At 41.0% G+C, this 27,371-nt stretch overlaps 1 protein-coding gene across 1 annotated transcript in view; it reads left to right on the top strand.

Annotated features, from left to right (window-relative positions):
* Positions 1-8,212, top strand: part of LOC144679444 (eukaryotic translation initiation factor 3 subunit E) — a 140,920-nt gene extending 132,708 nt beyond the window's left edge. Inside the window, exon 13 of the mRNA XM_078539827.1 lies at positions 8,015-8,212. Within this exon, the coding sequence (XP_078395953.1) occupies positions 8,015-8,053 (39 nt within the window). The 3' untranslated portion in view covers positions 8,054-8,212. The remainder of the gene's footprint in view (positions 1-8,014) is intronic.
* Positions 8,213-27,371: the final 19,159 nt, after the last annotated feature.

Raw genomic sequence — 27,371 nt, 5'->3', positions numbered from 1 at the left:
CCAATTAGTTCCAGAAGCCCTGCATAATTTTTCTTTTTGATTCTACTCAAATGCATAACAATATACTAAACTTCCTTCCTTAAACTTTTTTTTTTGATCATGTTTGTGTTTCTTGCCCATTGAAGAGTCTGCTATCACCTGTTATGTATTCTGGACAAGGAAAGGCTATTAGGCCCATGTGCACTAGCCCCATTTCTTACAGGATCTGTCCTTCTCCACTTTTTGTCCAACATTCAGGAAAGGCAAAACAAAACATAGAAATCAATTCGGGTAATGTCAAAACTTCCTCTTCAAATGACTGAAGATGATCAGGCATGCACCAGGTGCCCCTTTTCATTATTACCCAAATTCTTATCTTCCCTTTTGCTGTAGTCTCACCCTTTCACAAGCATGAGTCCAGTGCCAGTTTGTGATCCATTTTACAATGACGCTCTTGACATCATGAAATTAGCATTTTATCAAAAATCAAAACACTTGTGCTGTCATACAAGGCATTGGGTTGGTATTTACATCACATGGGCATAGTCACAAAAGTCAGTAACTTATGTAAAGCAGACAGCCTTAATCTCTGCTCAATACTTGGGACTGCACCAACTTCAAAATACAAGATTAGAATAAAAGGCTTGAACTCTAAACCATGGAACTGTTTTCCACGAGGTTGTCTTTAATATTCGTTAGAGATTAATGTACTTTTCTCTGTGTTGCTCTCATAGCCACTGCTCATAATTCTTGCCCAAGTAATTCTGATGCCAAGAAGCTGACTGAAGTTTTGTGCTCTGACCGGATTTGACAGGAAGATTAATTAAGAGGCGCAGTTGGACTGCGAGGGTAGTGGTAAACTAGATTGCTTGGATGGTTTCCCTGTATAGCAAGTGGGAAATGTGTGATGCAGGCTGGTGACTTTCTAGGAACAGGAGGAGCCCATTCATCCCTTTAAACCTGTTCGGCCATTCACTCAGACCATGACTAATATGTTTCTTAACTCCATCTACCCACCCTGGTTATCCTTTCCTAATAAAAATGGTGGGAGGAGGAAGAAGAATGTGACAGAGCGTTGTACACCATGCCTCTTTCTTTCAGGCACTACTTTGTAGAGAAGTACTTAATTGGCTATGAAGCATTTTGGGACATCCTGAGGTGGGAAAGGTGCTCTTTTCCTCTCTTTTAGTGGCAAATTCATGAGTTGTACTGACAAAGATGGAAACAGGTTGCTTGCCCCTTTGGCTAGAAGCAGATGAATGGTCCCAGCTGCTATATAAGCAGCTCAGTTGATGGCGATGCATTACGAAAGGCTCATTTCAATGTATTGGCCTTAGCAGTATTGCTTTGACCACCTGGAGATGTTGGATCTCAAGGAAGCGGCTGTACTCAGACTAACCATGTACCTTGCTAGGATTGACCGTAGCAACTTCAAAGAGTACATGAGGCTTGCAAACCTCAATTCATCCTCTCTCCCTTTTTCAATAGATAATGGCATTTACTACTTCATTGATCATATACCTTGATATCTGATGATGCTGTGTTTTTTTTGGCGGAGTTGGCCAAGAGCTATCCCTAAGGAAACTTCTGAACGTTCTGGTGCTGAGCCTGTTTGGAAATGACCCTTTCTTATCTCTGGCTTTCTTGTCTTGCTTGAGACGTTTCAAGCACCACCTATCTCCAATTCTCTCACCATCCTGACCCGGAACTAGATCGGTTGTTTTAGAATTTTGACCCAGCAATGATGGAGGACCTCCATCCCTAACAGTACTATGAGAGCATCTTCATCACACACTGCAGCGATTCAAGGAGGCGGCTCACCACCTTCTCAAGGACAACTGGGGTTAGGCAATAAATGCTGGCCTTGCCAGTGGTGCACACATTCTGAGAATAGAAAAAAACAGTTTTTAAAAAATGTACGCCATCATCTGCAATTAAAAGTGGCCTTTTTAAATCAACTGGTCATGGTAGTTCCATGCCTGCCTCATCTGTCTTTCATTTCTTCGGTGGGTATTGATGTAAATCAATGAATTATCTTGAGACTGTAGAGTATTAACTGGATGTAAGGGACCTGGACCTGTATTGTAAGCTTTTAGCAGACAACTCTTGACATTGATTAGAATGTAATACTGACATTCCAGATCCACAACCGGTTTAATTTTACAGCACAGAACCTCAGGCAGTCTATTTCACCATGCCTCAGAATTTGTGCAAATGTGCCAGATATGCCAGCTCGTAAAAATAGTCACCTTGCTCTTAAATTACTGCATTTTAGTACCGAGGGAGCTTTGAAAATCTTTACAAGTTGGATTTCATGCATCACTTTGCTTTAATATTGATATTTCTGGATTGAGAACAGCCAAGAAACAAGAATGCACTGCTCAACATCACTGCCCTACCCCCTTGTATCTCACCTTGCTTCTAATATTGCTCAGTTTTTCCAAAGCATAAATACTGATGATAAAGCAAACAGAAAATCCTCGCCGGCTTATTTGTGTTCATCACTTGGGCCTCTAGGTAGGTGGGGGGTAATTTATCAGAAGCTCTATAGAACCTTGCAGCACAAAAGGAGGCCATTCGGCCTATTGTACCTGTGCTGGTTCTTGAAAGAGTTATCCATCCCTCTGTTCTTTCTCTTAACCCTACAAATGTTTCTTTTTCTAGAAATCATCCAATATCTTAAGTTACTGTTGAGTCTGCTTCCAGTGCATTCCAAGTCATCATAATTCACTGTGTAAAATAAAATTCTCATCTTTCCATCACACCATTCTCCGGCTTTCGACAGTTTACCTTAATCTTGGGGGGCTTTTTATATAACAGGTTTAGAGGGGAGGCGATTGAACTTTTATTAAAATGAAAGGATTGGACTCAGCTAATTTGCATAGGTTTGAGGTGGATAGGAATGATCAAGAGTACGACTATAAAACCCTTGGATCAAGAGATAGGTTATTTGCCAAGAAGCGTTTCTCTTTGCAGATCCAGGGCTCTCTGGAATAGATTACTGAAGCATGTGATGGAGAATGGAATCACTAACATTCCTTTAAAAGACAGCTTGTTATGATCTTCAGAGAACACTTAGAGTTGCTGGCTAGCTGGGGTTATTGGAGCTTGCTTCATCACTGAGAGTCCAAGGGGAATTTTCCATTGTGTTTTTGAACTGGTCAATAGTCTTTCTCCTGTTTGTTTTTTAAAAGTGAAATACTGCAGCTGCTGAAAATCTGAAATAAAAACTGAAAGCTGGAAATACTCAGCAAGCCAGGCAGCATCTGTGGAGAATTGGAAGACGTTAGAGATGAGCAGGTCTTCAGCCTGTCCTTTGCCCTGGAGTAAGGTGTAGAATGGAATGGGGCTGTTCAACAGCCTGTCCACAATGGATTCCAAACATGACACAGTTTTAGCAGGGATCCTGGTTTGGTCATATCTATCTGATTGTTAGATAGCCAAGTATATTTTTTTGAGGGCTATATAGGAGAAACATAAAAAGGATACATGCAAATATCCCCTCAGGAAATGAAGCTCCATCTGCGAAGAAACCAAAAAAGATGGGTGTAGAAGAATTAGTAGAGTGGCACGCTAGGACTCTGGGCAGAGAGAGGGAGAATGAGAGAGAGAGAGAGAGAATGCTAAATCAAAGAGATGAATGAGCGGGCTTGTGTAGAAGCTGATTCGGTGTGAAACAGGCACTGGGTGAAGTTAGGAAAGAGCAATATAGTTCAGTAGGACATGGGTGAAATATAAAATGAAATGGGGTGAGGAAGAAAATATAGAATATCTCCTCCTCCTCCCAAAAGCTTTGAAGATGATTGAGCGATCATAACTTTATGAACCTACTTTAAGTTCTGGAAAGAAGTCTCTTTCACTCCCGCTTGGAATGCAGTGCAGTTAAGGTGCCATATAAAAAGGATATAGAGGCGCTGGAAAAGGTGTAAAAATTATTTATTAGATCTGCAAGGTTATAATTATCAGTAAAGATTGAGCAGGCTGGATTTCTTTTCTCATGAAAAGTGAAGGCTGATTGGTGACCTAATAAAGGACTTTTAAAATTGTGGAAGGTTTTGATGGAGTAGACAGTGTGTTTCCTCTTCTGAGGAAGAGCCAACACTAGAGGCCATCAATATAAGATAGTCACAAGAAATCCAATTGGGAATTCAAAAGAAACTTCTTTACCCAAAGTGTGGTGAGAATATGGAACTTGCTAAAACAAGGAGTGGCTGAGGTGAATAGTATAGATACATTTAAGGGGAAGCTGGATAAACACACGTGGGAGAAAGGAATAGAAGGATATGGTGATCAGGTGAGAAAAAGTGGAAGGTGGCTCAGCTGGAGCAGAAATGGTGGCAAAGACTGGTTGGGCTGAATGGCCTATTTCTAAATTCCACCCCTAAATAGACCCATACAAGGATTGTTACTGATGAATAAAGTCTTGGAGAGCTATGAAAGTTTGGTCGACTCCCCATTTTATATTGTGCAAATTGAAACTTGTTTAGTTGTTACATGGGTTAATGGTGAGTTTGGAGGTGTGGACTTGTTTCTTCATGGGTTTATAAACTCCATACTCCGTGCATTTTTAGTTTTAAAACAATGACGCTCCTTAAGTTAGAACTAAACATATCTGAAAGACCACTGAAGGCATATGGTAGTAATTTTGCACTTGTTGTGATTGCTACGTCAGTCCTGCAACAGCTGGTTAGCTGATCAGTGTTCGTAACCTTTGACAAAGTGCAAAGACCCTTTTGTATATTGTAAATTTTACTGAAATGAGCAGATTTCCTTAGCTATAACAGATCAAGCTCCTCATGGTGCTGTGCACTACTAACTTAATTCATGCAGTGTGTGACTGCCCATTGATCAGAACAACATTGACCAAGTGTAGTGGAAAGGTTGGTGTGGTTTATGGCATTCTGTTAAGAAGTACTGGCTCATAACAAACATGGAAATAGTACCATGAAAATGTCCTTACAACCCAGATCTGAACTTTGAAACTAACATGGCACACTTCTATAAATTAGTATATTCTGTATTGAGTTTAGTTAAATATTTATCCGTTGTAGGTGGCAATTCTACTGTGAAAGATTTTACACTTATTTCTGAGTGTGTCATTTCTGGTCAATTCTAACTGAATTTCTGTCTGTGTTGGAGATTGAAAGTAGTGGTGAGACACAGATTGTTGGCATGATCCCACCTTGGAACACTTGTATATACAGTGTGCCACTTAGTTTCTCTAATTCTGTGTCCGCTAACACTGTTCTACCATGATAATACTCTGGGCATTCTTTACCGAGAGGAGAATTTGAAGGCCAGGCTACTTCTGAGACACTTTTAGATGTTCCCCCTGTTGTGACATGGGAAATCTTTCCTTTCCTGTTCGGGCACTCAGTCCCTAATCGATCAAAAATGTTGGCCACCTTTTTGTTATCCTAGCCTCTGTAGAACTGTACTTAGTTGGAATAAGTTGTGGAACCACAATCTCTGCATTTGTGTAGTTTGCAGAGTGCTTTTACAGACCAACTTATTATAAGTGTGCACTCTACAAGTCTGTAGTATTTGAGCTGAAATGTGGATAAAGGGGAACTGGTGGATGTACTATACTTAGATTTCCTGAAGATATTTGATAAAGTGCCACAGCAAAGGTTGTTGCAGAAAATAAAAGCCCATGATGTAGGGAATAACATATTGGCATGGATAGAAGATTGCTTCCTGTTAGCCAGCTAGAGAGTTGGCATAAATGGGTCTTTTTTTGGTTGGTGACAAGTGATGTGCCACAGGGATCAGTGCTGGGGCCTGAACTGTTTACAATTTATACAAATGACTTGGATGAAGGGACTGAAGGAAGGGTGGCTAAATTTGCTGACGACACAAAGATAGGTAGGAAAGTAAATTGTGAAGAGGACGTAAGGAGGCTACAAAGTGACATAGGTTAAACGAGTGGGCAAAGATCTGGCTAATGGAGTGGCATGTGGACAAATGTGAAATCATTCATTTTGGCAGGAGGAATAAAAAAGAAGCTTATCTAAATGGCGAGAGATTGAGGAGCTCTGAGATTCAGAGGGATCTGGGTGTCCTAGTGCATGAATCACAAAAGGCTAGTATGCAGGTACTTAGGAAAGCTAGTGAGGAGAATTGATTACAAAAGTAAGGAGGTTATGCTTCAGTTGTACAGGGCATTGGTGAGACCACATCTAGAGTATTGTGTACAGTACTGGTCTCCTTATTTAAAGAAAGATGTAACTGTTAGAAATAGTGCAGAGAAGGCTCACTATACTAATACCAGGAATGGACGGGTTGTATTATGTGAAAAGGCTCAACAGGTTAGGCTTGTATTGACTGGAATTTAGAAGAGTAGGAGGCGACTTAATTGAAACCTTTAAGATGCTGAGGGGTCTTGGCAGGGTGGATGTGGAGAGGATGTTTCCTCTTGTGGGAGAATCTAGAACTAGGGGTCACTGTTTAAAATTAAGGGGTCACTCATTAAAGACAGTCGAGGAGAAATTTTTTGAGGGTTGAGCCTTTGGAACTATCTTCCTCAAAACGAGGTGGAAGCAGAGTCTTTGAATATTTTTAAGGCAGAGCTGGATAGATTCTTGATTAAAGAGGGGGTGAAAGTTTAACGGGGGTAGGCAGGGATGTGGGGTTGAGGTTACATTCAGATCAGTCATGATCTTATTGAATGGCGGAGCAGACTCGAGGGGCCAAGTGGCCTACTCTTAATTCAATGTTCGTATGTATTCCTTTTCCTTTTACAAAATAGCGACATCACACTAAATACTATTATGAACAGAGGGTTTGTGCACAGCACCCACATGGCATTGATAGAAATTGTGTTGGAATAAATTGTGTACATTTGGGATTTCTGTTGATGTCCATTATTTCCTCTTGCTTCAAGTTGCTTTTCCACTGTTTTTGCTCCAGTTCTGGGTTTTGCTGACTGACCTACCCAGATTTCCCGTGACTTCAAGTCTACGGTGAAGGCTGTGATACCAGGTTTAAAGGAATAACCGCAGCTGCCAGATCTCGAATTTCTGGAATTGCAACTCCAGGAACAGTTGCAAACTGCCAAGCGGTGTTGCCTTTACCTCAGACAAGGGGAAATACACTAGTTAGATAAGCTGTCTCAGTTGACTGGCAAGGCCGTTCCAAATGGCTGGCGATTATCCCTGCGCAAGAAAATTTGCCCAGCTTAAAATTATTCATTTTTAGTTTGTAAACAATTTTCTGCCAGGTCTGTTGACCCGTGGTCTCCAGTGTTGCGGAGAAGTTTAAATTTGGATGTTACGAGAAGAGGCGCCCTATTTATTTCTCTATTTTGGTGAGATTGGTTCGTATCTATTTTTGTCGTATAAGGTGAAAATCTTTTGAGAAAACTTTGCCTCATTGAGGGGGAGAAACACAGTTTTGTGGGGGACAATCCTCTGGGGCTATAGTCCAGTTTGTACAGTCTGGTTAATACTGTATTAATTTGCAGAATGCATTTTTTAAGGGTTATGTAACCAAGGCAAGTGAGTAAGGGTTAAGATACAGATCAGCCATTGTCTAATTGAATGGTGGAACAAGCTCAAGGGGCCGAATGGCCTCCTCCTGTTCCTAGGTGTACAAGCTATAATCACCTTATGTGTTGGTACCACGAGCAGCCAATTCTCCCATTTCAGCTAGACTTTGGTTTTGTTAGTAAGCTGTAAAAAGTTAGGTTTGAGTTCCTATTTTAGGAGGCCAAGAGAACAGTATGACAGAGTTCAGCTAATGGCACTTGAAATGATGATGCTTCACACTTCAAACACTTAATAATTTAGTTGTTTATGGGCACCTGGTTTTCGGAGCTGTGAAACCGTATTCTAAACATACGGTGTGTAATGGCTGCTCAGCATTAATTAGGGGACAGATTTCCTTATTCAGTAATCTGCAGCCTGAGTTTACAAGTAATACAGACAAGGTCTTAAACTCTGAATATGTTCAATTAATAAGACCCCAACGCTTATCATGTGCTAAATAAAGCTCCTGTGTTTTTCCTAATGGATTTGTTTTCACTCTTGTTTTGCAGGCTCCCAACTGGACCACTACAGACTCTGGTTTTTACTGAAGAGAGTTGCAAATATAGTGCAGATTGAAGATGAGATCAGTGCTGGTTCATCTGAACATTTGAAGTTCATCTTTAACGATTCATTTTTTTTTTAAATACAAGGACATTATTGTCACATTTTGGAGTCCGTGAATAAAATAAAATGTCAACTTTAAAACATTGCAATCTTTTGATTTTTATTTGAAGGTTGTTTGTAGCTCTGTCAATCTGTTACCACTCGATAAAACTTGTTCTTGTAGTGTTAGGATTTCAAGAGAAATCAGTGTTGTATTAAGTGAGCGATGTTCTGCAATAAGCTGATTGCAAATGCTGATGCACTGCACCTTACCACCTTGTAAAGTGTGTTTCCGTCTAAAGCAAGTGTGAGAAAACCGTATGGTGGGACTGCACTTAAAATATGGCTTTAGGCAGGAATTGAGGAGCAAAAGCAACCTAGCAATTCAGGTGATTTCAAAATCCATAACTGAAGTGCATATTTTCAGTGAATAAGGTAAGCACAACAGCTGTTAGCTGGTGCTTCCCATACAAGGCACAGTTTCCCATTTAGCAATCAAATATTCACATCATTGCTCTACCAGTCTGCTGATACAGTGGGGAGTCTACCTGTCTTATCAGCTTTAACATACTCTTAGCTCCTACCTATCATCTGAAAAGTAATTACCTTCCATTGTTTTTCTTTGTTTTAACGTGGTTCCGTTGGTAGCACTTCCGCCTGTGAGTTGCAAAGTTATGTCCCACTCTAGAGACTTGAGCACAAAATTCTGGCTGAAGCTCCCAATGCAGTACTGAGTGCAGCACTGTCAGAGGCTGTGTTTTGGACGGAATGTTAAATCGAGGCCCTGTCTGTCCCCTCGGGTAGACATAGATCCCTATGGCACTATTTCTAGGAAGAGTAGGGGAGTTCTCCCAGTGTCCTGGCCAATATTTACTCCTCAATCAACGTCAGTTAAACAGATTATTTGATCATTATCACTGGTGGAATGGACGGACATTCCATTTAATGCAGACAAGTGTGAAGTGATACATTTGCGTAGGAAGAACAAGGAAAGACAACATAAAATAAAAGTACAATTCTAAAGGCGGTGCAGGAGCAGAGGGACCTGGTTGGGGGGGTGTGGGTATATATGCACAAATGGTTGAAGGTGGAAGGACAGGTTGAGAAGGTGGTTAATAAGGCATACGGGATCCTGGGATTTATATATAGAGAGGCTGGAGTACAAAAGTAAGGAAGTTATGTTGAACCTGTATCAAACACTGGTTCAGCCTCAACTGGAACATTGCATCCAGTTCTGGGCACCACACTTTAGGAAGGGTGTGAAGGCATTTGAGTGGGTGCAGAAAAGATTCACAAGCAAGTTTCAAAGAATGGGAGACTTCAGATACTTGGCTACATTGGAAAAGTTGGGATTGTTCTCCTTTAGAGAAGAGGAGGTTGAGAGGAGATTTGATAGAGGTGTTCAAAATCATGTGTCTGGACAGAGAAGATAGAGAGAAACTATTCCCATTGGTGGAAGGATTGAGAACCAGAGGGCACCGAAATAAAGGGAAGGAAAAAAGAAGCAGAGGGGACATGAACTAAAACTTTTCTATGCAGAAAGCAGTTAGCATCTAGAATGCACTGCCTGAGGATGGTGGGCTGTCAGGAACATATAATTTTCATTAATGTTATTGAAATTTATTGTAGAGTAAGAGTGGGGTCTGTGCCTATGGGGGTGTGTGTGACTTAATTGAATTAAAGGCAGCTGGTCTGAAGGCTTTAATGTGTCAGAAGATGAGCTAGGTTTGAAATGTTAAGTAGGTAAACATGAGTGAAGTTTTAGAATATGAGGTGTAACGAGAACATTTGCATTTTTAAATAAACCAGACGAGCTTGAACAGTGTTTATATTTTTCCCAAAGATTACTGGTAAAATTGGTACTATAATAGATTTTTATTATTAGGAATTTGAGCAGCTCAGCATTTACCATCGGCTATGCCATAACAACTGGGGGCTCGTCCGGCATATATTTGATATTCCTTGATTGGTTTGGAGTTGTTGAAACTTAAGGTTACGAGTATGAAAAGCGCTTTGAATTCAGGAGTTGATGTGAGGTTTTTTTAAGTGGTGAGGCTGCAATATCACTTTGGCAGTTGCTAACACTTGTCTGGGAGTTTTGAAGTTATAACTTTGGCTGGTTTACAAAAGGTAAATTAAGTTAATGGAATTGGCGGATAAGTTACAGTTAGGGTTACCTGCAGGAGTGGGGAAATCTGACATAATTGTAGGTATAGCACAGCATTTGAAATTGGAAGGAATGCCTGAGGGACTGAGTTCTCCAAGGTGTGGTTCATTGGAATGGGCTGAAATACAGTTGCAAATGAAGAAATTGGAACTAGAGGCAGCAGAAAAAGAAAGGCCGTTTCAAAGGGAGCAAGCGGAAAGACAGGAGAGAAAAGAAAACAGGAAAGGGAATTAGAAATGGCGAGGTTAGGAAAAGAAGACCGAGAAAAAGACACACAAGCTTAAGCTGCTTGTAGTTAAAAAAGAGACACCAGAAGGCGAGGAAGGACTTATTTTCAGATCAGACCCCAGTGGGGAGATGTTTAATTTATACAAGCTCTTCCAGTGTTTGAGGAAAGATGTTGAAACATTCTCTATTTCAGTTGAGAAGATAGCTAAACAGATGAAATGGCCACAGGTAAATTGGACATTGTTGTTACAATTCAGGTTGGTGGGTAGAGCACATGAAGTTGATGCTTCACTGTCAGAAGAAGTGTCGGTGAACTATAATGTGGTAAAAAAAAGGCTACTTTGAGTGCATACAGGCAAAAATTTAAGAACATGAGAAAACCGCCTGGGCAAACTTTTATTGAGTTTAAGAGAGTAAAACAAAGCAATTTTGACCGGCGGATACAGGCATTAAAAATGGAGACAACATATGCAGCTCTTGGGTAATTCTTTTGGAAGAATTTAAAGATTCAATTCCTTTGGTAGTGAGAATTCATGTGGAGGAACAGGAACGGTAAGACAAGCAGCAGAGCTAGCTGACGATTGAGTTAGTTCATAGAGCTAAACCTTTTTTACGTCACCCTTTTTAAATCTGAGGATAGAAAGTGGGAAGGTGAAAGGAAGGTGGGTAGTCAGAAAAGAAAAGGAGTAGGTGGAAATTCCCAGGAAGTTTTTTTTCGGAATTAAAAGGAAGGTGCTGAGGGTTGAGGTGACACTCGAAAATTGAGGTGTTTTCATTGTAATTAAGTTGGACGCATGAAGCCGGTGTGCTGGAAATTGCAGGGAAAATCTGTTGGAATTATGGGGGTGCAGAAAAGTATTGAAAGTAAAAGCACTGTGGGTTCTGAGGTTCAGGCACAGGACAAACTAGTGGTTTGTGTACAGGTAAAACAGGAAGAATGAGTGATAGGTAAAGTGTGAATGTGTTCATAATTTACCCGAGAATTTTGAGGAGCAGGCTGCAGAAATGTTTAAAGATTTTGTGTGTGAAGTGAAAGTCTTTCCATGTGTACAGGGGGTAGTAGGTAAAGATCTTAAAATTTTAAGAGACACAGGGGCTAGTCAATCCTTAATGTGGGGTAGTGATATTTTGTTCAGAGGGAGTATTACAGGAACAGGTGATGATAAATGGGGTTCGTGGAGATGCTAGACTTATCTATTGAGGAAGGTAAATTTAAAGAGCAAGTGGAAAACAGGTGAGGTTATTGTTGGAGTAGTGGGTAAATTACCCATTGCAGGGGTTCAATTTATTTTGGGTAATGATATTGCTGAGTCCCAGATGTGGGTGATTCCTGTGTTAGTTGAGCAGCCTGTAAAAGTGTTTTCAACAGGAGTGTTGAAGAGAGAGCATCCTGGATTGTTTCCAGATTGTGTGATAACAAGATCACAGGCTCATAAGGTTGAAACAAGAAGGACAGGAAGTTCAAAGGCAGAGAGAAGGTGTAGAAGTCCAATTAACTGACACTGTGTTTGATAACATTGCTCAGGAAGAAAGACTGGTAGACAATGCAGCTGAAGTGTTTAACTCAAGGCAGTTAGTAAATTTACAGGAAAAGGAATCACAAATAAGACAATTATATCAAACAGTTTACTCAGAAACAGAGAGGCAGAGTGTACCCCAGAATGTTATTAGCTTAAGGATAATGTTTTAATGAGAAAATGGAGGTCGTATCATGTTTTAGCAAATGAAAACTGAAGGGAGGTGCATCAGATTGTAATACCACTTGGACATAGAAATGAGATGCTGAGGATTGCTCATGAAATTCCAATGGGAGGACATTTAGGAATTAGAAAGACAGGTGAAAATTAAAAAAAAAAACATTTTTATTGGCCTGGATTGCATAGGGATGTAGTCATATTCTGTAGAACATGTTACACATGTCAGGTGATAGGGAAACCACAAGCCGTGATTAAGCTGGCACCTTTAATTCCAATTCCAGCATTTGAAGAACCTTTTACCAGGGTCATGATTGATTGTGTAGAACCCCTCCCTAAGACTAAAAGTGAAAATCAGTACTTAGTGATAATAATGAATATGTCTACCAGGTTTCCTGAAGCAATACCTTTGAGAAACATTATAACAAAGGAAATTGTGGAAGAATTAACTAATTTTTTTTACAAGATATGGTTTACCTAAGGAAATACAATCAGACCAGGGTTCACATTTCATGTCACAGCTGTTTAAGGAAGTAATGAACAGTTTGGGGATAAAACAATTTAAGTCAACAGCTTACCATCCTGAATCACAAGGGGCTTTGGAAAGATGGCATCAAACTCTTAAAAGCTATGATGAGGACATATAGTCAGGATTAGAATAAGGGAATTCCATTCTTGTTATTTGCTATTAGGATGCTCCTAATGCATCAACTTTGGCTATAGTCCTTTTGAACTAGTTTGTGGTTGAGGTAAGGGGACCACTGAAATTGATTCATGAGAATTTGATGGGTCAAAAATTCAGAAACTACTGTCTTGGATTATGTGTCAAATTTCAGAAAGATTTGACAGAGCATGTGAGTTGGCTGGGGAACATTTAAATAATTCACAGCAAGCCATGAAGGTGAAGGCAGATGGGAAAGCTACAGCTCATAGCTTGGTTGCTGGGTGGAAAGTGCTATTTCTGTTACCAGTACTGGGTGACTCATAAAAGGGAAGGTTAGTGGGCCTTGCAGGATTGAAAATAAATTGAGTGAAGTACATTATTTAATAAATACTCCAGATAGAAGAAAGAAGCAGAGGGTGTGCCATTTAAATATGCTTAAAAAGCACTTTGACAGGGAAGAGGACCAAAAGGAGGTGTTAGTGGTGGTAGATAATGAGAGAGGTAGAAATGCAGGACACTGAAATTGATTTTCCTCTAATCAAATTGGATGATGAAGGAGTACTTAAATTTAAATGTAATATTGAGTTACCTTCCAGACAAGCGTCAGCGATTTGAAGAAGCTATTGCAGCCGAGCAGCCATTTGTGGGAATAAGTTGGGGAGGACAAATTTAGCTACACGTGGTGTCTGTAGAAGTTTCATCTTCGATAAGGCAACATCCTTAAAGATAAAATCCGGCAAAGTTATCACAAGTACAGAAAGAAATTGAATTCGTACTTCAAAATGATATAATTGAGTCTAGTTGCAGTAACTGGAGTTCACCCATTGTGCCGGTACCAAAACCGAATGGAACACAAAGACTGTGTGTGGACTATCGAAAGGTGAATGTGGTGACAAAAGCGGATTCATATCCTATACCATAGTTGGAAGGTTGCATTGAGAAAGTGGGATGATCAAAATTTATCACAAAAATTGACTCGCTAAAAGGATATTGGCAAGTACTGTTATCGGAGAGAGCAAAGGAGATATCTGCTTTTGTGATGCCAAATGGACTATATCAGTTTAAAGTCATGCCATTTGGTATGAAAAATGCACCTGCGACATTTCAAAGACTGACAAATAAAGTAATTGCAGGTCTGAGCGATTGTGCTGCTTATATTGACAACTTGATAGTTTTCAGTCCGCTGTGGGAGGAGCATTTACAACATCTGGAAGAATTATTTACTCAATTACAAGAAGCTAATTTGGTGGTGAACTTATCTAAAAGTGAATTTGCAAAAGCGCAAGTTACGTATCTAGTCCATGCCATTAGACATGGTAAGGTGGCTCTGAGACATGTGAAAGTCAAGGCTATCGTACAATAAAATGAGGAAGTTTTGGGATTTCTGGGCACAAGCGGGCTTTATCAGAAGTTGGTAACAAATTTTAGTAGTGTGGCTGCTCCATTGACTGAACTATTAAAAAAAGAACCAGAAGTTTCAATAGAAACTACAACACCAGTTTTGGCAGTACCCAATTTCGCCAAACAGTTAAAGTTGGCCATTGATGCAAGCGATATAGGCATTGGGGCCATACTGTTACAAGAAGATGACGCTAGAATTGAAATACCGATAGGGTATTTTTCACAGAAGTTGAATGTACGGCAGAGAAGATATTCAACGATTGTAAAGGAAACTTTGGGGCTTGTGTTAGCATTGCAGCATTTTGAGATTGTGGCAAACAATTTGTCAGAAACAATTGTTTATACAGACCACAATTCTTTAAAGTTTCTGGACAAATTTCAAGACAGAAGTGCAAGGCTGTTCGGATGGAGTTTATTACTGCAATCATTTAATCTACAGATTATACATGTGGCGGGATGAAAAAATCTGATTGCAGATGCATTGTCAAGGGTTTGAAGCTTAAAGGGAAAATTGGACATTTAAAACCTGGACACTGGACTAATAATGCAATAGTGTAATAAGCATCGGAGGTAACGTAAAATGGGTTCAGAAAATGAAGCCGTCTTTTTAAATAATGACAGTTCATTTTTAATAAGGAGGGAGACATCAGAAAGATATAATAATTTTCATAATTTTATTGGAATTTTTTGTAGAGTAAGAGTGAGGTCTGTGTCTATGGGTGTGTGTGTGTGTGAGAGAGACTTAATTGAAGGCAGCTGGCCTGAAGGGCTTTAATGTATCAGAAGAGAAGCTAGGTTTGAAATGTTAAGTAGGTAAACATAGGTGAAGTTTTAGAATGCGAGGTGTAAAGGGATCATTTGCATTTTTAAATAAACCAGACTAGCTTGAATTCAAAAGCGGGGTTGAAATGTTTCACCTAGCCAAGAGAAGCTAATAAAAAGTGTATTTATTTTCCCCAAAGATTACTGGTAAAATTGGTACTATGATAGATTTTTATTTTTAGAGGTAAAGTCCAAAGACAATGAAACAATGGGTATTTGCATTCAAAGGGGAAAATATGTATGGAAGAGAGAAGGCTTTGTGCAGGGGAAGGCAGTCTAAGATCTAACAAATATGAAAAGCCTCTAAGCCTCAAACTGCTGTCTGCAAGAACTGAAGTTAAGAAAATTCACTTTGAATTTGACTGTTCGGGGTATCATGTTCTCAGTTCTGCTGAAGGGTCATGAGGACTCGAAACGTCAACTCTTTTCTTTTCCGCCGATGCTGCCAGACCTGCTGAGCTTTTCCAGGTAATTCTGTTTTTGTTTTGGATTTCCAGCATCCGCAGTAGTTTTTTGTTTTTATCATGTTACTTTGCCTGGGTCTTTTAAAATCTGTGTGTCTTACTGTTGCCTTAACGGAGGTGTAACTGGGAGTTAGATTAACTAGGGGAACTAGGAGTTATCATAGTAGTAATTTGTAAACCTATGCATGTGCTTAAAATCATTTCTTCTCTATTTAATAAAGGTTTAATTTAGTTTTGTAAGAAACCCATAAGACCCAGTGGTCTTATTACTACTCAATTCAAAACACGCATCTCGAAATATATACAAATTGCAAAACACTTGTGGCAGTTGTTTCAAGATTCCCTTTGGAATTTGAGCAGCTCAGCATTTACCATCAGCTGTGCCATAACAGGGGGCAGATTCAAGTTTTTTGAAAGGGAATTGAATAATTGTCTGAAGAGAAGACATTTGCAGTACTACAGAGAAGAGACGGGCGAGTGGCACTGGCTGAGTGGCTCTGGCAGAAAGCTGGCATGGGCATGATGAGCCATATGGCCTCCTCCTGTGCTGCAACCGTTCTGATACCTCAATGCCATTTATGGGATCTTGCTCTTTTCAAATTGACTGCTGTATTTCCTGCATTACAACTGACTACACTTCAAAATTATGTCATTGGCTGTAAAACACTGTGGGCTGTCCTGCGATTGTGAAAGGCACTATAGAAATGCAAATTCTTGCTTTCTTTGCTTCTGTTGTAAATTGTGACCATGGATGAGCTCATAAAGAAACTATCTGACAGCTTGTTGAGTTTAACCTTGTCAAGGGAATTGTTGAAGTGGTTAATCACTTCACTAAATTCAGCTTCACATAATGGCTCTTCCATTCTTAATGCCAGATATCTTTATCATTATTAAATACTATTTATCCAATTCATTTTTGGAAGTTACTATTGAATCTGCTTCCGCCGCCCTTTCAGGCAGCGCCTTCCAGATCACAACAACTCGCTGTGGAAAAAAATCCTCAACTCCCTCTGGTTCTTTTATTATTTTAAGTCTACACCCCTTCTGATTACCAACTCTCCTACCAGTGGAAACAGTTTCTCCCTCTCCTACTCTATCAAATCCTCTCAGTTTGGAACACGTCTATTAAATCTCCCCTTAACCTTTACTGCTCCAAGGAGAATAATCCCAGATTCCCCAGTCCCTCACTCGTAAATCAATGGCTGATTATATCCAAATGCTCCAAAGAAGTAACTGAATCAGCCACACGGAGCAAAGGACTAAATGTTGTGGATTTTAGAAATCTGGAGTAAAAACAGATGCTGGAAATCCTCAGCAAGTAAGTCGGAAGAAGGCAAGGTGAACACCCTGTCATCCATAGGGAGGAACAGAGTTGGGGAAATGGGATCGGGGATTGGGTAGAGGATGAGTGAATTAAACGATGGGCCTTGTTGTGTCCAATTGTGGGCTCTACACTTTAGGAAGGATGTCAGGGCCTTGGAGAGGAGATTGTCTAGTATGGCTCCAGGGATGAGGGACTTCAGTTATATGGAGAAGCTGGGATTGTTCTCCCTACAGCAGCGAAGGTTAGGTGGAGATTTAATAAGGGGTTCAAAGTTATGATGGGTTTTAATAAGAGTATAAAGGGAGAAACTGTTTCCAGTGGTGGCAAGGTTGGTAGCCAGAGGGCACAGATTTAAGATAATTGGCAAAAGAACCTGAGGGGCAGATGACAAATGTATTTCTCTGTAGCTAATTAAGATCTGGAGGCATTTAGAGTTGCCAATACGCCAAGATTAGGCTGGAGTCACTAGAAATTGAATCACAGCAGTGTTGAGATAAAAGTGTTTCATTTTAAAAAAAAACACATTTGCCTATCAGCTACAAAAATATTGGAGGGTGGGGTGGAGAGGTGGGAAGATCATTTAGGGTTACTGGACTGACAATTAAGAATCATCCAATTGGGTAATGAGCCTTTTCGTTTAGAGTGGCCTTGGGGAAGCAGGGTGCTGCAAGGAGTGGCGTGTCAGGCAACCAATGGAAGGAGAGTAGGGGTGGGGCTGATGGAGACAGGATGTCATGTGATGAAACCTCCAGGAACACATTCAACTCGAGTTGGTGACCCAAAACAGGCTCCCTGAAAGGGTGGTGGACACAGATACGATGGTAATGTTCAAAAGGGAACACTTGAAATAATTTGTGGGAATATGGAGAAAGAGCAGGAGAGTGGAAATAACAGGTAGCTCTTTCAAAGGGCCAGGGCATGTACGATGGGCCAAATAGCCTCCTTTGCTGTCTGGTTCTGTAAACTTTGGGTATTCTGAGTGATAAGCAATGCAGTAGAATCAGAAACTTTGGGGTTATTTAGAGTATTGTTTGATGCTGTGATCTGAATGTTAACGTGCAAGAGGAATAGGTTTTTATGATCTGACGCACTTCACCTTGTTCCTGACTTTCTTTGAGTTTTATTTTGTTGAGAGTTCTTCCTTCACCCACTTGAAAGCACATGACTGTAGCCCTGAATGGAAGATTCTGTGTCTTGCCAACATAGCATGGGAAACCAGTGCACACCGCACTGAGAGCCATAAAGCTTTGTTCCAATCAAACAGATTGGGATCTTTATAAATACGTATAGAACGCCACCTTGTCATGTGCAAGCTTCACAAGCAAGAAGACAATGGGTTGGTCACATGCTCATGGGACTGTTCTAATTCGGTCAGCAGTCAGTGCAATGACATTGAAATGGGCAGAATCAAAGGGGGCACAGAAAGATCAAAGGGATGTTTCCCTGACTGGGGCATCCAAAACTGGCAGCTACAGTTTCAGAATAAGAGGTCGACCATTCAGGACTGAGATGAGGAGAAATTTCACTCAGAGGGTCCTGAATCTTTGGAATTCTCTACCCCAGACAGCTTTGGATGCTCTGTTGCTGAGTTTGTTTAAGACTGAAACCGCTCGGTTTTTGGGCACTAAGGGGATGATGGAATATATAACAGGGTGGGAAATGGAACTGAGGGAGAAGGATCAGCCATGATCTGACTGAATGATGGATCAGACTGGGAAAGGTCAAATGTCTGCCTGCTTTTATTTCGTGAAGTCTTATGTTCTAAACTCAAGGGGATGCACGCTAAACTCATGCAACCTGTCCTCATGTTAACCCTTTAAGACACACAAAAATTCTGGTGCATTTTTAAAAATTCATTCATGGGATGTGGGCTTCGCTGGCTGGGCCAGCATTTATTGCCCATCACTAATTGCCCTTGGGAAGGTGGTGGTGAGCTGCCTTCTTGAACCTCTGCATTTCTTGTGGTGTAGGTGCACCCACAGTGCTGTTAGGGAGGGAGTTCCAGGATTTTGACCCAGTGACAGTGAAGGAACGGTCTTGCAGCCACAGTATTTATATGGCTAGTCCAGTTCAGTTTCTGGTCAATGGTAACCCCCAGGATATTGGGGGATTCAGTGATGGTAATGCCATTGAATGTCAAGGGGCGATGGTTAGACTCTCTCTTGTTGGAGATGGTCATTGCCTGGCACTTGTGTGGAGCAAATGTTACTTGCCACTTGTCTGCCCAAGCCTGGATATTGTCCAGGTCTTGCTGCATTTGGATATGGACTGCTTCAGTATCTGAGGAGTCACGAATGGTGCTGAACATTGTGTAATCATCAGCGAACATCCCCATTTCTGATCTTATGATGGAAGAAAGGACATTGATGAAGCAGCTGAAGATGATTGGGCCCAGGACACTACCCTGAGGAACTCCTGCAGTGATGTCCTGGAGCTGAGATGACTGACCTCCAACAACCACAACCATCTTCCTTTGTGTTAGGTATGACCCCAACCAGCAGAGGGTTTTCCCCCTGATTCCCATTGACTCCAGTTTTGCTCGGGCTCCTTGATGCCACACTCGGTCAAATGCAGCCTTGATGTCAAGGGCAGTCACTCTCACCTCACCTCTGGAGTTCCGCACTTTTGTCCATGTTTGAACCAAGGCTGTAATGAGTACAGGAGGTGAGTGGCCCTGGCAGAACCCAAACTGAGTGTCAGTGAGCAGGTCATTGTTAAGGAAGTGCCACTTGATAGCACTGTTGATGACCCCTTCCATTAAATTACTGATGATGGAGAGTAGACTGATGGGGCGGTAATTGGCCGCATTGGATTTCTCCTGCTTTTTGTGTACAGGACATACCTGGGTAATTTTCCACATAGCCGGGTAGATGCCAGTGTTGTAGTTGTACTGGAACAGCTTGGCTAGGGGCTACGCAAGTTCTGAGCACAAGTCTTCAGTACTATTGCCGGAATATTGTCAGGGTCCATAGCCTTTGCAGTATCCAGTGCCTTGATATCACGTGGAGTGAATTGAAGTGGCTGAAGACTGGTATATCTGATGATGGATCATCCACTCGGCACTTCTGGCTGAAGATTGTAGCAAACACTTCAGCCTTATCTTTTGCACTGATGTGCTGGGTTCCCCCATCATTGAGGATGGGAATATTTGTGGAGCCTCCTCCTCCAGTGAGTTGTTTAATTGTCCACCACCATTCACGACTCAATGTGGCAGGACTGCAGAGCTTAGATCTGATCCGTTGGTTGTGGCATCGCTTAGCTCTGTCAATCACTTGCTGCTTATGCTGTTTGTCATGCATGTAGTCCTGTGTTATAGCTTCACCAGGTTGAAACCTCATTTTTAGGTATGCCTGGTGCTGCTCCTGGCATGCCCTCCTGCACTCTTCATTGAACCAGGGTTGATCCCCTGGCTTGACGGTAATGGTAGAGTGGGAGATATGTTGGGCCGTGAGGTTATAGATTGTGTTTGAGTACAATTCTGCTGCTGCTGATGGCCCATAGTGCCTCTTGGATGACTAGTCTTGAGTTGCTAAATCTGTTTGAAATCTATCCCATTTAGCACGGTGGTAGTGCCACACAACTTGATGGAGGGCATCCTCAATGTGAAGGCGGGACTTCATCTCCACAATGACTGTGCGGTGGTCACTTCTACCGGTACTGTCATGGACAGATGCATCTGCAGAAGGCAGGTTGGTGAGGATGAGGGCAAGTATATTTTTCCCACTTATTGGCTCCCTCACCACCTGCTGCAGACCCAGTCCAGCAGGTATATCTGCTCTGTATCGCCTCTGTGGTCTTTTTACACGAATTACATGGTTCTGCGGTGCGATCTTGTGTTGAGTGAGGCAGTTTTGGTCAGTCACAGAAATAATTACATTTTACAACACCCTCCGTGACCCTGGAGGATGTCCCTAAGCACTTTGCAGCCAATGAATTCATTTTGAAGTGTAGTCACTATTGTAAAAAATGCAACAGCCAATTTGTGCACAGCAAGATCCCACAAACAGTAATGCGATAATGACCATATTATCTTTTCCGTGACGTTGTTGGCGGGATTGGTCAGGGCACCGGGAGAACTCTCTTACTTCTCTTCTGCATAGTGCCCTGAGATCGTTTATATCCCCCTGAGAGGGCACAAGGGACCTTGGTTTATCATCTCATCCAAGTGATTGCACCTCTGGCAGTGCAGCATTCCCTCAGTACAACACTGGAGTGTTAGCCTGTATTTTTGTGCTCGAGCCCTTGAGTCATACTCAAATCCACAACCTTCTGATTTCTAAAGCAAGAATGCTACCCACTGAGCCATGGCTGGCACTTGGTCATATGAATAAATCCATTCAGTGCAAGTAGGAGTTGTACAATTTGGCACCTAGAGAAGCAAAAGGATATAAAAGTATTTGGCTGAGGAAGAAAAGATTGTTTAAAAAAAAATTTAAATGAAGTGAGTTGTGATTCATTATTCTTCCCAATTCCCTAATTCTATGGACTATGTATGATTGACCTGTATTGTTTTATACGCCAATAATATCACTTTAATAAATACCCCATACCTTAAAAAAATAATTGCCTTTAATATTGCCAGAAAAAGGAGTGAATGCATTTGAATTTATTTTTTCCCTGAAGTCTTGAACATTACTCAATTCTGATGCATGACTTTTACCAGATGACTAATAAATACCTCAGCATGAGGAAGAAACCGTTTTCCCCCTTGTAATAAAGCGTTTTAATATTAATCCCTTATAAGATGTAACTCATCATTGAATCAACACACAGTAAAAAAAAAGTATAAGATTTTGGTAGGCATCTTTCACTGACACTTATTTGACTTGATCTTGGAATTCTGTCATACTGTGGGAGGCCAAAGAAAACAGGATACTTTGGAAATGCAGTAACAGGCACTGCACACACCTCATGGTACGGAATAGGATTAACTGACCTCTCTGCTCTCCCTTGAATCAAATCATCTACCTCTTCACATAGCAGCTGAATTATGATTCCCCAAATCACGTTAAAGGCCTGTATCTGTGAGTAATAGTGCACCCTTAGCACTGAAGAGGCTGTTTTTAATCAAAAGAACCTTTGAAATTATGCATATTATCTCGTATATTTACATCAAGAACTTGACCATTGTAATTCTTCTCAAATACTTTTCATATTTTTGGACCATCTATTAATAGTCTGAATCCCATAAATCTTTTACCCCTCAAGATAATTCTTGACAGCTATCGTATATAATCCTAATTGAGATGACATTAACCACATTCTTATTCACCATTTTACTCTCAGCATGCTGAAATTTAAATATTGTTTTAATAAACTACACAGAAATATTAATATCACAGTCATGCTGTGGAATTGCAAATGAGAAACACACAAATGGGCTTGTGATTTTGAAAAATCTGGTTACACTCAACTGTAAGTAAATTTACTTTGGCACAAGTTTGTATTTTACTAAACTCCTTCCCAAAGATGTCATGTTATACTGTAATGGCTTTAGAAATAAGTAATGGAATCATTGATACAGTAGATAGGGATAATGAATAATTTATTTCACTCTCAAGTAATATGTTTATATCAACCTGATATCTTAAATCCATTAGAACTTAACTGTTAGTTCACTCTGTTCGATGGAGTAAGAAATTCTCAAATATGGAAATGAATAGCTATTCTTATAGAATCATACAATAGTACAGCACAGAAAAGGCCATTTAGCCCATTAAATCTGCCCTGGATCTTTCAAAGGGAAATCCAGTTAATCTCAATCTCTTGCACTTTCCCCATGTCCCTGCAATATTTTCTCTTTCAAAATATTAATCTGATTCCCCTTTGAAAGCAAGTATTGAACCTGTACCCACCACCTTCTCAGGCAATGTACACCAGATCCTAACCACTTGTCGCTTAAAAGACTGTTTCCTCATGTCATCTCTGCTTCTTCTACCAATTACCTTAAATTTATAGTTATTGACCCTTTAGCCACTGTAAACAGTCTATCTTTATTTACTCGATCTAAACCTGTCATGATTTTGAACAACTCTATCAGATCCCCTCTTGGCTTTCTCTGCTCCAAGGAGAACATTCCCAGCTTCTCCAGTCTCTCCACCTAACTGAAGTCCCTCGTCTCTGGAACCATTCTACGTAAATCTCTTCCACACCCTCTCCAGAAGAAGCCTTCATGTTCTTCTGAAAGTGTGGTGCCCAGAATTGCACACAGTCCTCCAGCTGGAGTTGGACTCGTGTTTTATGTAGGGTCAGCCTAACTTCCTGGCTTTGCACCCTGTGTCTCTATTCAGAAAGACCATGATCCCATGTGCTTTGTTAACCTGCCCTGCCACATTCAGAGATTCATTGCACAAAGTTCCTGAGTCCCCCTGAACTTGCATCCCCTTTAAAATTGTAACATTTATTGGGTATTGTCTCTCCTCATTCTACCTACCCAAATGTAGTGGAATGCACTGCCGGGAAGTGTGGTGGAGGCAGGTTCAACTGAAGCATTCAAGAGGGCATTGGATGATTATTTAAATAGAAACAACGTGCAGGGTTATGGGGAAAAGGCAGGAGACCGGTACTAAGTTAAAATGCTCCGAGAGCTGGTGCAGACACGATGGGCCGAATGGCCGCCTCCTGCACCATAGCAATTCTGTGATGTGCCACCTTGCATATTTTTCTGCATTGAACTTCACCTGCCATGTGTCTGCCCATTCCACTAACCTATACTCCCGAAGCCTATACTAACTAAGCTTTATAAGCACTTCACCATACAGCTGGTCTATATTTAGGATGATGAATGAAAAGCTTTCATTGCTTTAGCTCCTTTCACAATCTCAGTACCTTCCAAAGTGCTTTACAGCCAATGAAGCATGTCTGAAGCATAGTCATGTTTGTATTTCGGGGACATGTTTTGTTCAAGTTTCAAGTAGCAAGTCAAGTTTCAGAATAAATGCCACGAATAATTCATTAAATGAGTACCAATAATTATTAGAAAAACATGTATAATCTGTCATGAGCAATTTTTCATACACTTGGTTATCAACCTTAACATCTTTCAATGATTAGACCCTGTGTCGTTAGCACAGCAGTTGTCTGTTTCTAGCCCTGGAGTAAGGACATACTTGGACAAGTCATAAAAACAAAGAACTGCGGATGCTGGAAATCCAAAACAAAAACAGAAATACCTGGAAAAACTCAGCAGGTCTGGCAGCATCGGTGGAGAGGAGCAAAGTTGACGTTTCGAGTCCTCATGACCCTTCAACAGAACTAAGTAAACTTTTTTCCTCAGTTTCTTTCCCTTTTTATGATCTGTCCCCCCTCCCTCCTTATTTATCTCTATTTCCCTCACCCCTTTTTCCCATCGCATTTCTCTGATTGTCTTTATCTCTCACTCTTTCTATATATTTCTCTTTTTTTTTCTGTTTTTCTGTCCCTGTATCTCCTCTTTCTTTACTTCATCCCATACTATTGGACAGGTGTGTTGAAATTGAATGAAGAGAGTTATGTACTCCGCTTTCAGTGCTACAGGCAGTACACTACTGCCAAAAGGAAACTCTTTCGAGTACAATCACAGTTCTTGGTTTTTCCGGGAGTGGGACATGAACCCACAACCCTCTGATTCAAAGGCGAGGGTGCTATGAACTGAGCCACAGCTGACACCTCACTGCCAAAAGGAAGTATAACAGAGACTGCGGTCCTCAATAATGAAAGAGTGGCTGTTTATCACAACATTAATATTTCACATTATATGGGAAGTTATTAAATATAAACATTCTGTTATGTATTTGATATTTTGTGCATACCATTGCTACTTCTCAATTTTTAAATGGTGTAGATTAAAAAAAAACCTTTGTGAGCCTCCATGTAGCTTTGGAGAGGATTTTTTGTTGTCATTATGTGAAAGAGAGAGATAGAAAGTTGGGAAGAGAAATCAAGAGAGAAGAACAAATTTACCTTTGCACCGTGATTTCCAAGTCTCTCAAGTATGGTATAAAGCGTTTCACTAACAAGGATTCAATTTGGAATCACTATTAGCAAACATGGGGTCCCGTTTTGTGCAGAGCAAGATCCCACATAAGTTGCACCTTTTCGTGGCCGTCGGATGTCTCAAAGCACTTCAAACCCAACGAGAGACTTTTCAAGTGCAGCCAACCTTTTTGTGTGGGTAAAATCAGATTAGGTTCATCGTTAATAACTGAGTCTTGAGTCAGGCCACTGTTCAGATCGTCACTCCCTGGTTGGAGGGCTGACAGAATAGCTCAGTTCATTAGCAAAACCCAAACTTTTCCCCTTTCCTACAGTTTCTGGTGAGTAAATTACTTGGGGGGGGAAAATACTTCAAGTTCCAGATGATTGTGATGTAAAATCTTTTTCTATCATCTACAGTTTGCAGCAACGTCTTGCGGTGAGATGCTCCAGACAATAACTGGGGACCAGGGTGACTTGGGGGGGAAACCTAACAGCTACTGAAATGCAATGTCTGTAAACAGCCGCTATTGATCAGTATTGAGCAGAGAAGCTGTGGCAATGAATGCACTGCATGTCATGACACTCCTGTGGTGCTGTCCCGTTTACCTGCTCCTGTGTTGTCAAGATTTGAGTTTTTAAAACGTCAAATGGAGTATACATTATCAATAAAGGCAATGCTGATGTACTTGACTGTAACACGTTGACAATCTTGGATGGAGCTCCATAAACCACGTTGGTTTTGCATTCATTGTTTGTCACGTTACCTCACTCCTGTTACCTATTTGAAGTGTATTGCTGGATATTTTTCTTCTAACCGGACGCAGGGACGGAAGGAATTGCCTCTTGCTCTGTGTAAAGGTGTCGCATCTGTTCACTGATATCGTCCAGATTGAAACAACATATCCAGGAAAGGATCGGCAGGGAAATGGTGAATTTATCATTGAATGGCCTCTTCCTGTGCCGTTTCATTCATTAAATTAACTGAGGTGTGTCAGCCCGTGGCTCCAGTGAGCAGCAGGTCTCACCCGGGGTCAGAAAAGTGGGTCCAAGTTTCACCCCCGAACCCATCATCTACCGACATTCCAGGGGAGTGCTGCACTGTCGGAGGCGCTGTTTTTGAATGAGACGTTTCAACCGATGTCCAGTCTGCCCTCTCAGGTGGATGGAGAAGATCCCATGACACTATTTGAAGAAGATTTGCTGTCCCCCAGGCCAATATTGTTTCCTCAATTGGCACTAAAAGCAAATTCATCTGCTCATTCTCACATTGCACTTTGTGGGATCTCGCTGTGCACCAGTTGACTGCTGTGTCTCTTACTTTACAACTGTGGCTACACTTCAACAGTGCCTCATTGGCTGTAAAGCACTTCGGGATGCGAAAGGTGCTGTAAAAATGCAAGCTTTTCTTTCTACACGAACACATCCTCCATAAGGACTACCACCTCTAATAGAATTGATTTTCCACAGCAGATAATGACACCAAGGCTCGAAAGTGAGTGGTTAGGGAGAGGCACTTAAAATACGGAGATTATTTACACTGGAACAGAAGAGGAGTTAAGGGGATCTACCTCAGTAGAGTTTTGATAGAACGGAAAAGGGAGAAATTATCTTATTCGCTTGGGGAGTTAGCAATTTAAAATGCTCTTTAAGATCGTGGTGAGAAGTTAGTGGGATTTGCTTTACACAGAGACAGACAGTAATTCAGGCAGAAACCATTGTAACTCTTAAAATGGCTCAATATTTGATGCATGGAAATGATGAGGGGTGAGTGTGGGAGCTGGAGAGAAGGGCAGTGGGATTCAGTTCTGAATGGTCTCCCAAAGTCCTGGCCCAAGCATGATGGGCTGAATGGCCTCCTGTGCAATAAACCACCATCATTCTCACAAGAGCGAGTTCTGCTCCATATCTGGCAGGTTATATTTCGAATGTGGAAATATAAAATTTTTCTATATATTTTCTATATATGTTTTTATATATTTTCTAGATGTCTCAGCCATATTTCAGCTGGTTTCACTCTTGCCCCTGACTCACAAGGTTCTGGTGTTATGACCCGTCCCCAATTTGTTAACTTCCCGAATGAGACCCCAGTTTTGTGATGCTCTCGGGTGAGGGGGAATGAACTGGCTCCCCTTCTTTATTCAACCCCCTCGGTTGGTCGCAACAAGGTTAATTTAAAAGGGATCCCTTCCCCCCGTGGATACCTTTTCCTAGTCCAGATGTATTTATTTTTTAGAAGGAACTAATTTAACCAGGCTTTCTTGAGTCAAAGAAAGAGTAAGTTTATTAGTTACTAAAACATGAGAAAAATAATAAAAATGCAACACACGCACACAGATGAGAAATGAGAAATTAAGATCCCAAATAATAGTCAATAAAAAAAATCAGTCTTTGGTTTGTCCATGAGGCACAGACAGCTGTACATTGCAGCTGTTAAGTTGGGTGATTCGGTAGAGCTGACTTTGACAGTTTTGCAGTTAATTTGGAGACAGTTGGTTCTGCAGGGTGGCTGAAAGGCTGTCCTATTTCCTTTGGATTGTGGCTTC

Source organism: Cetorhinus maximus, chromosome 4, assembly GCF_964194155.1.
Source record: "Cetorhinus maximus chromosome 4, sCetMax3.hap1.1, whole genome shotgun sequence".
In the NCBI taxonomy this organism is placed as follows: domain Eukaryota; kingdom Metazoa; phylum Chordata; class Chondrichthyes; order Lamniformes; family Cetorhinidae; genus Cetorhinus; species Cetorhinus maximus.
Note: the sequence above shows the minus strand (reverse complement) of the source record. Positions and strands in the feature narration are given on the sequence as shown.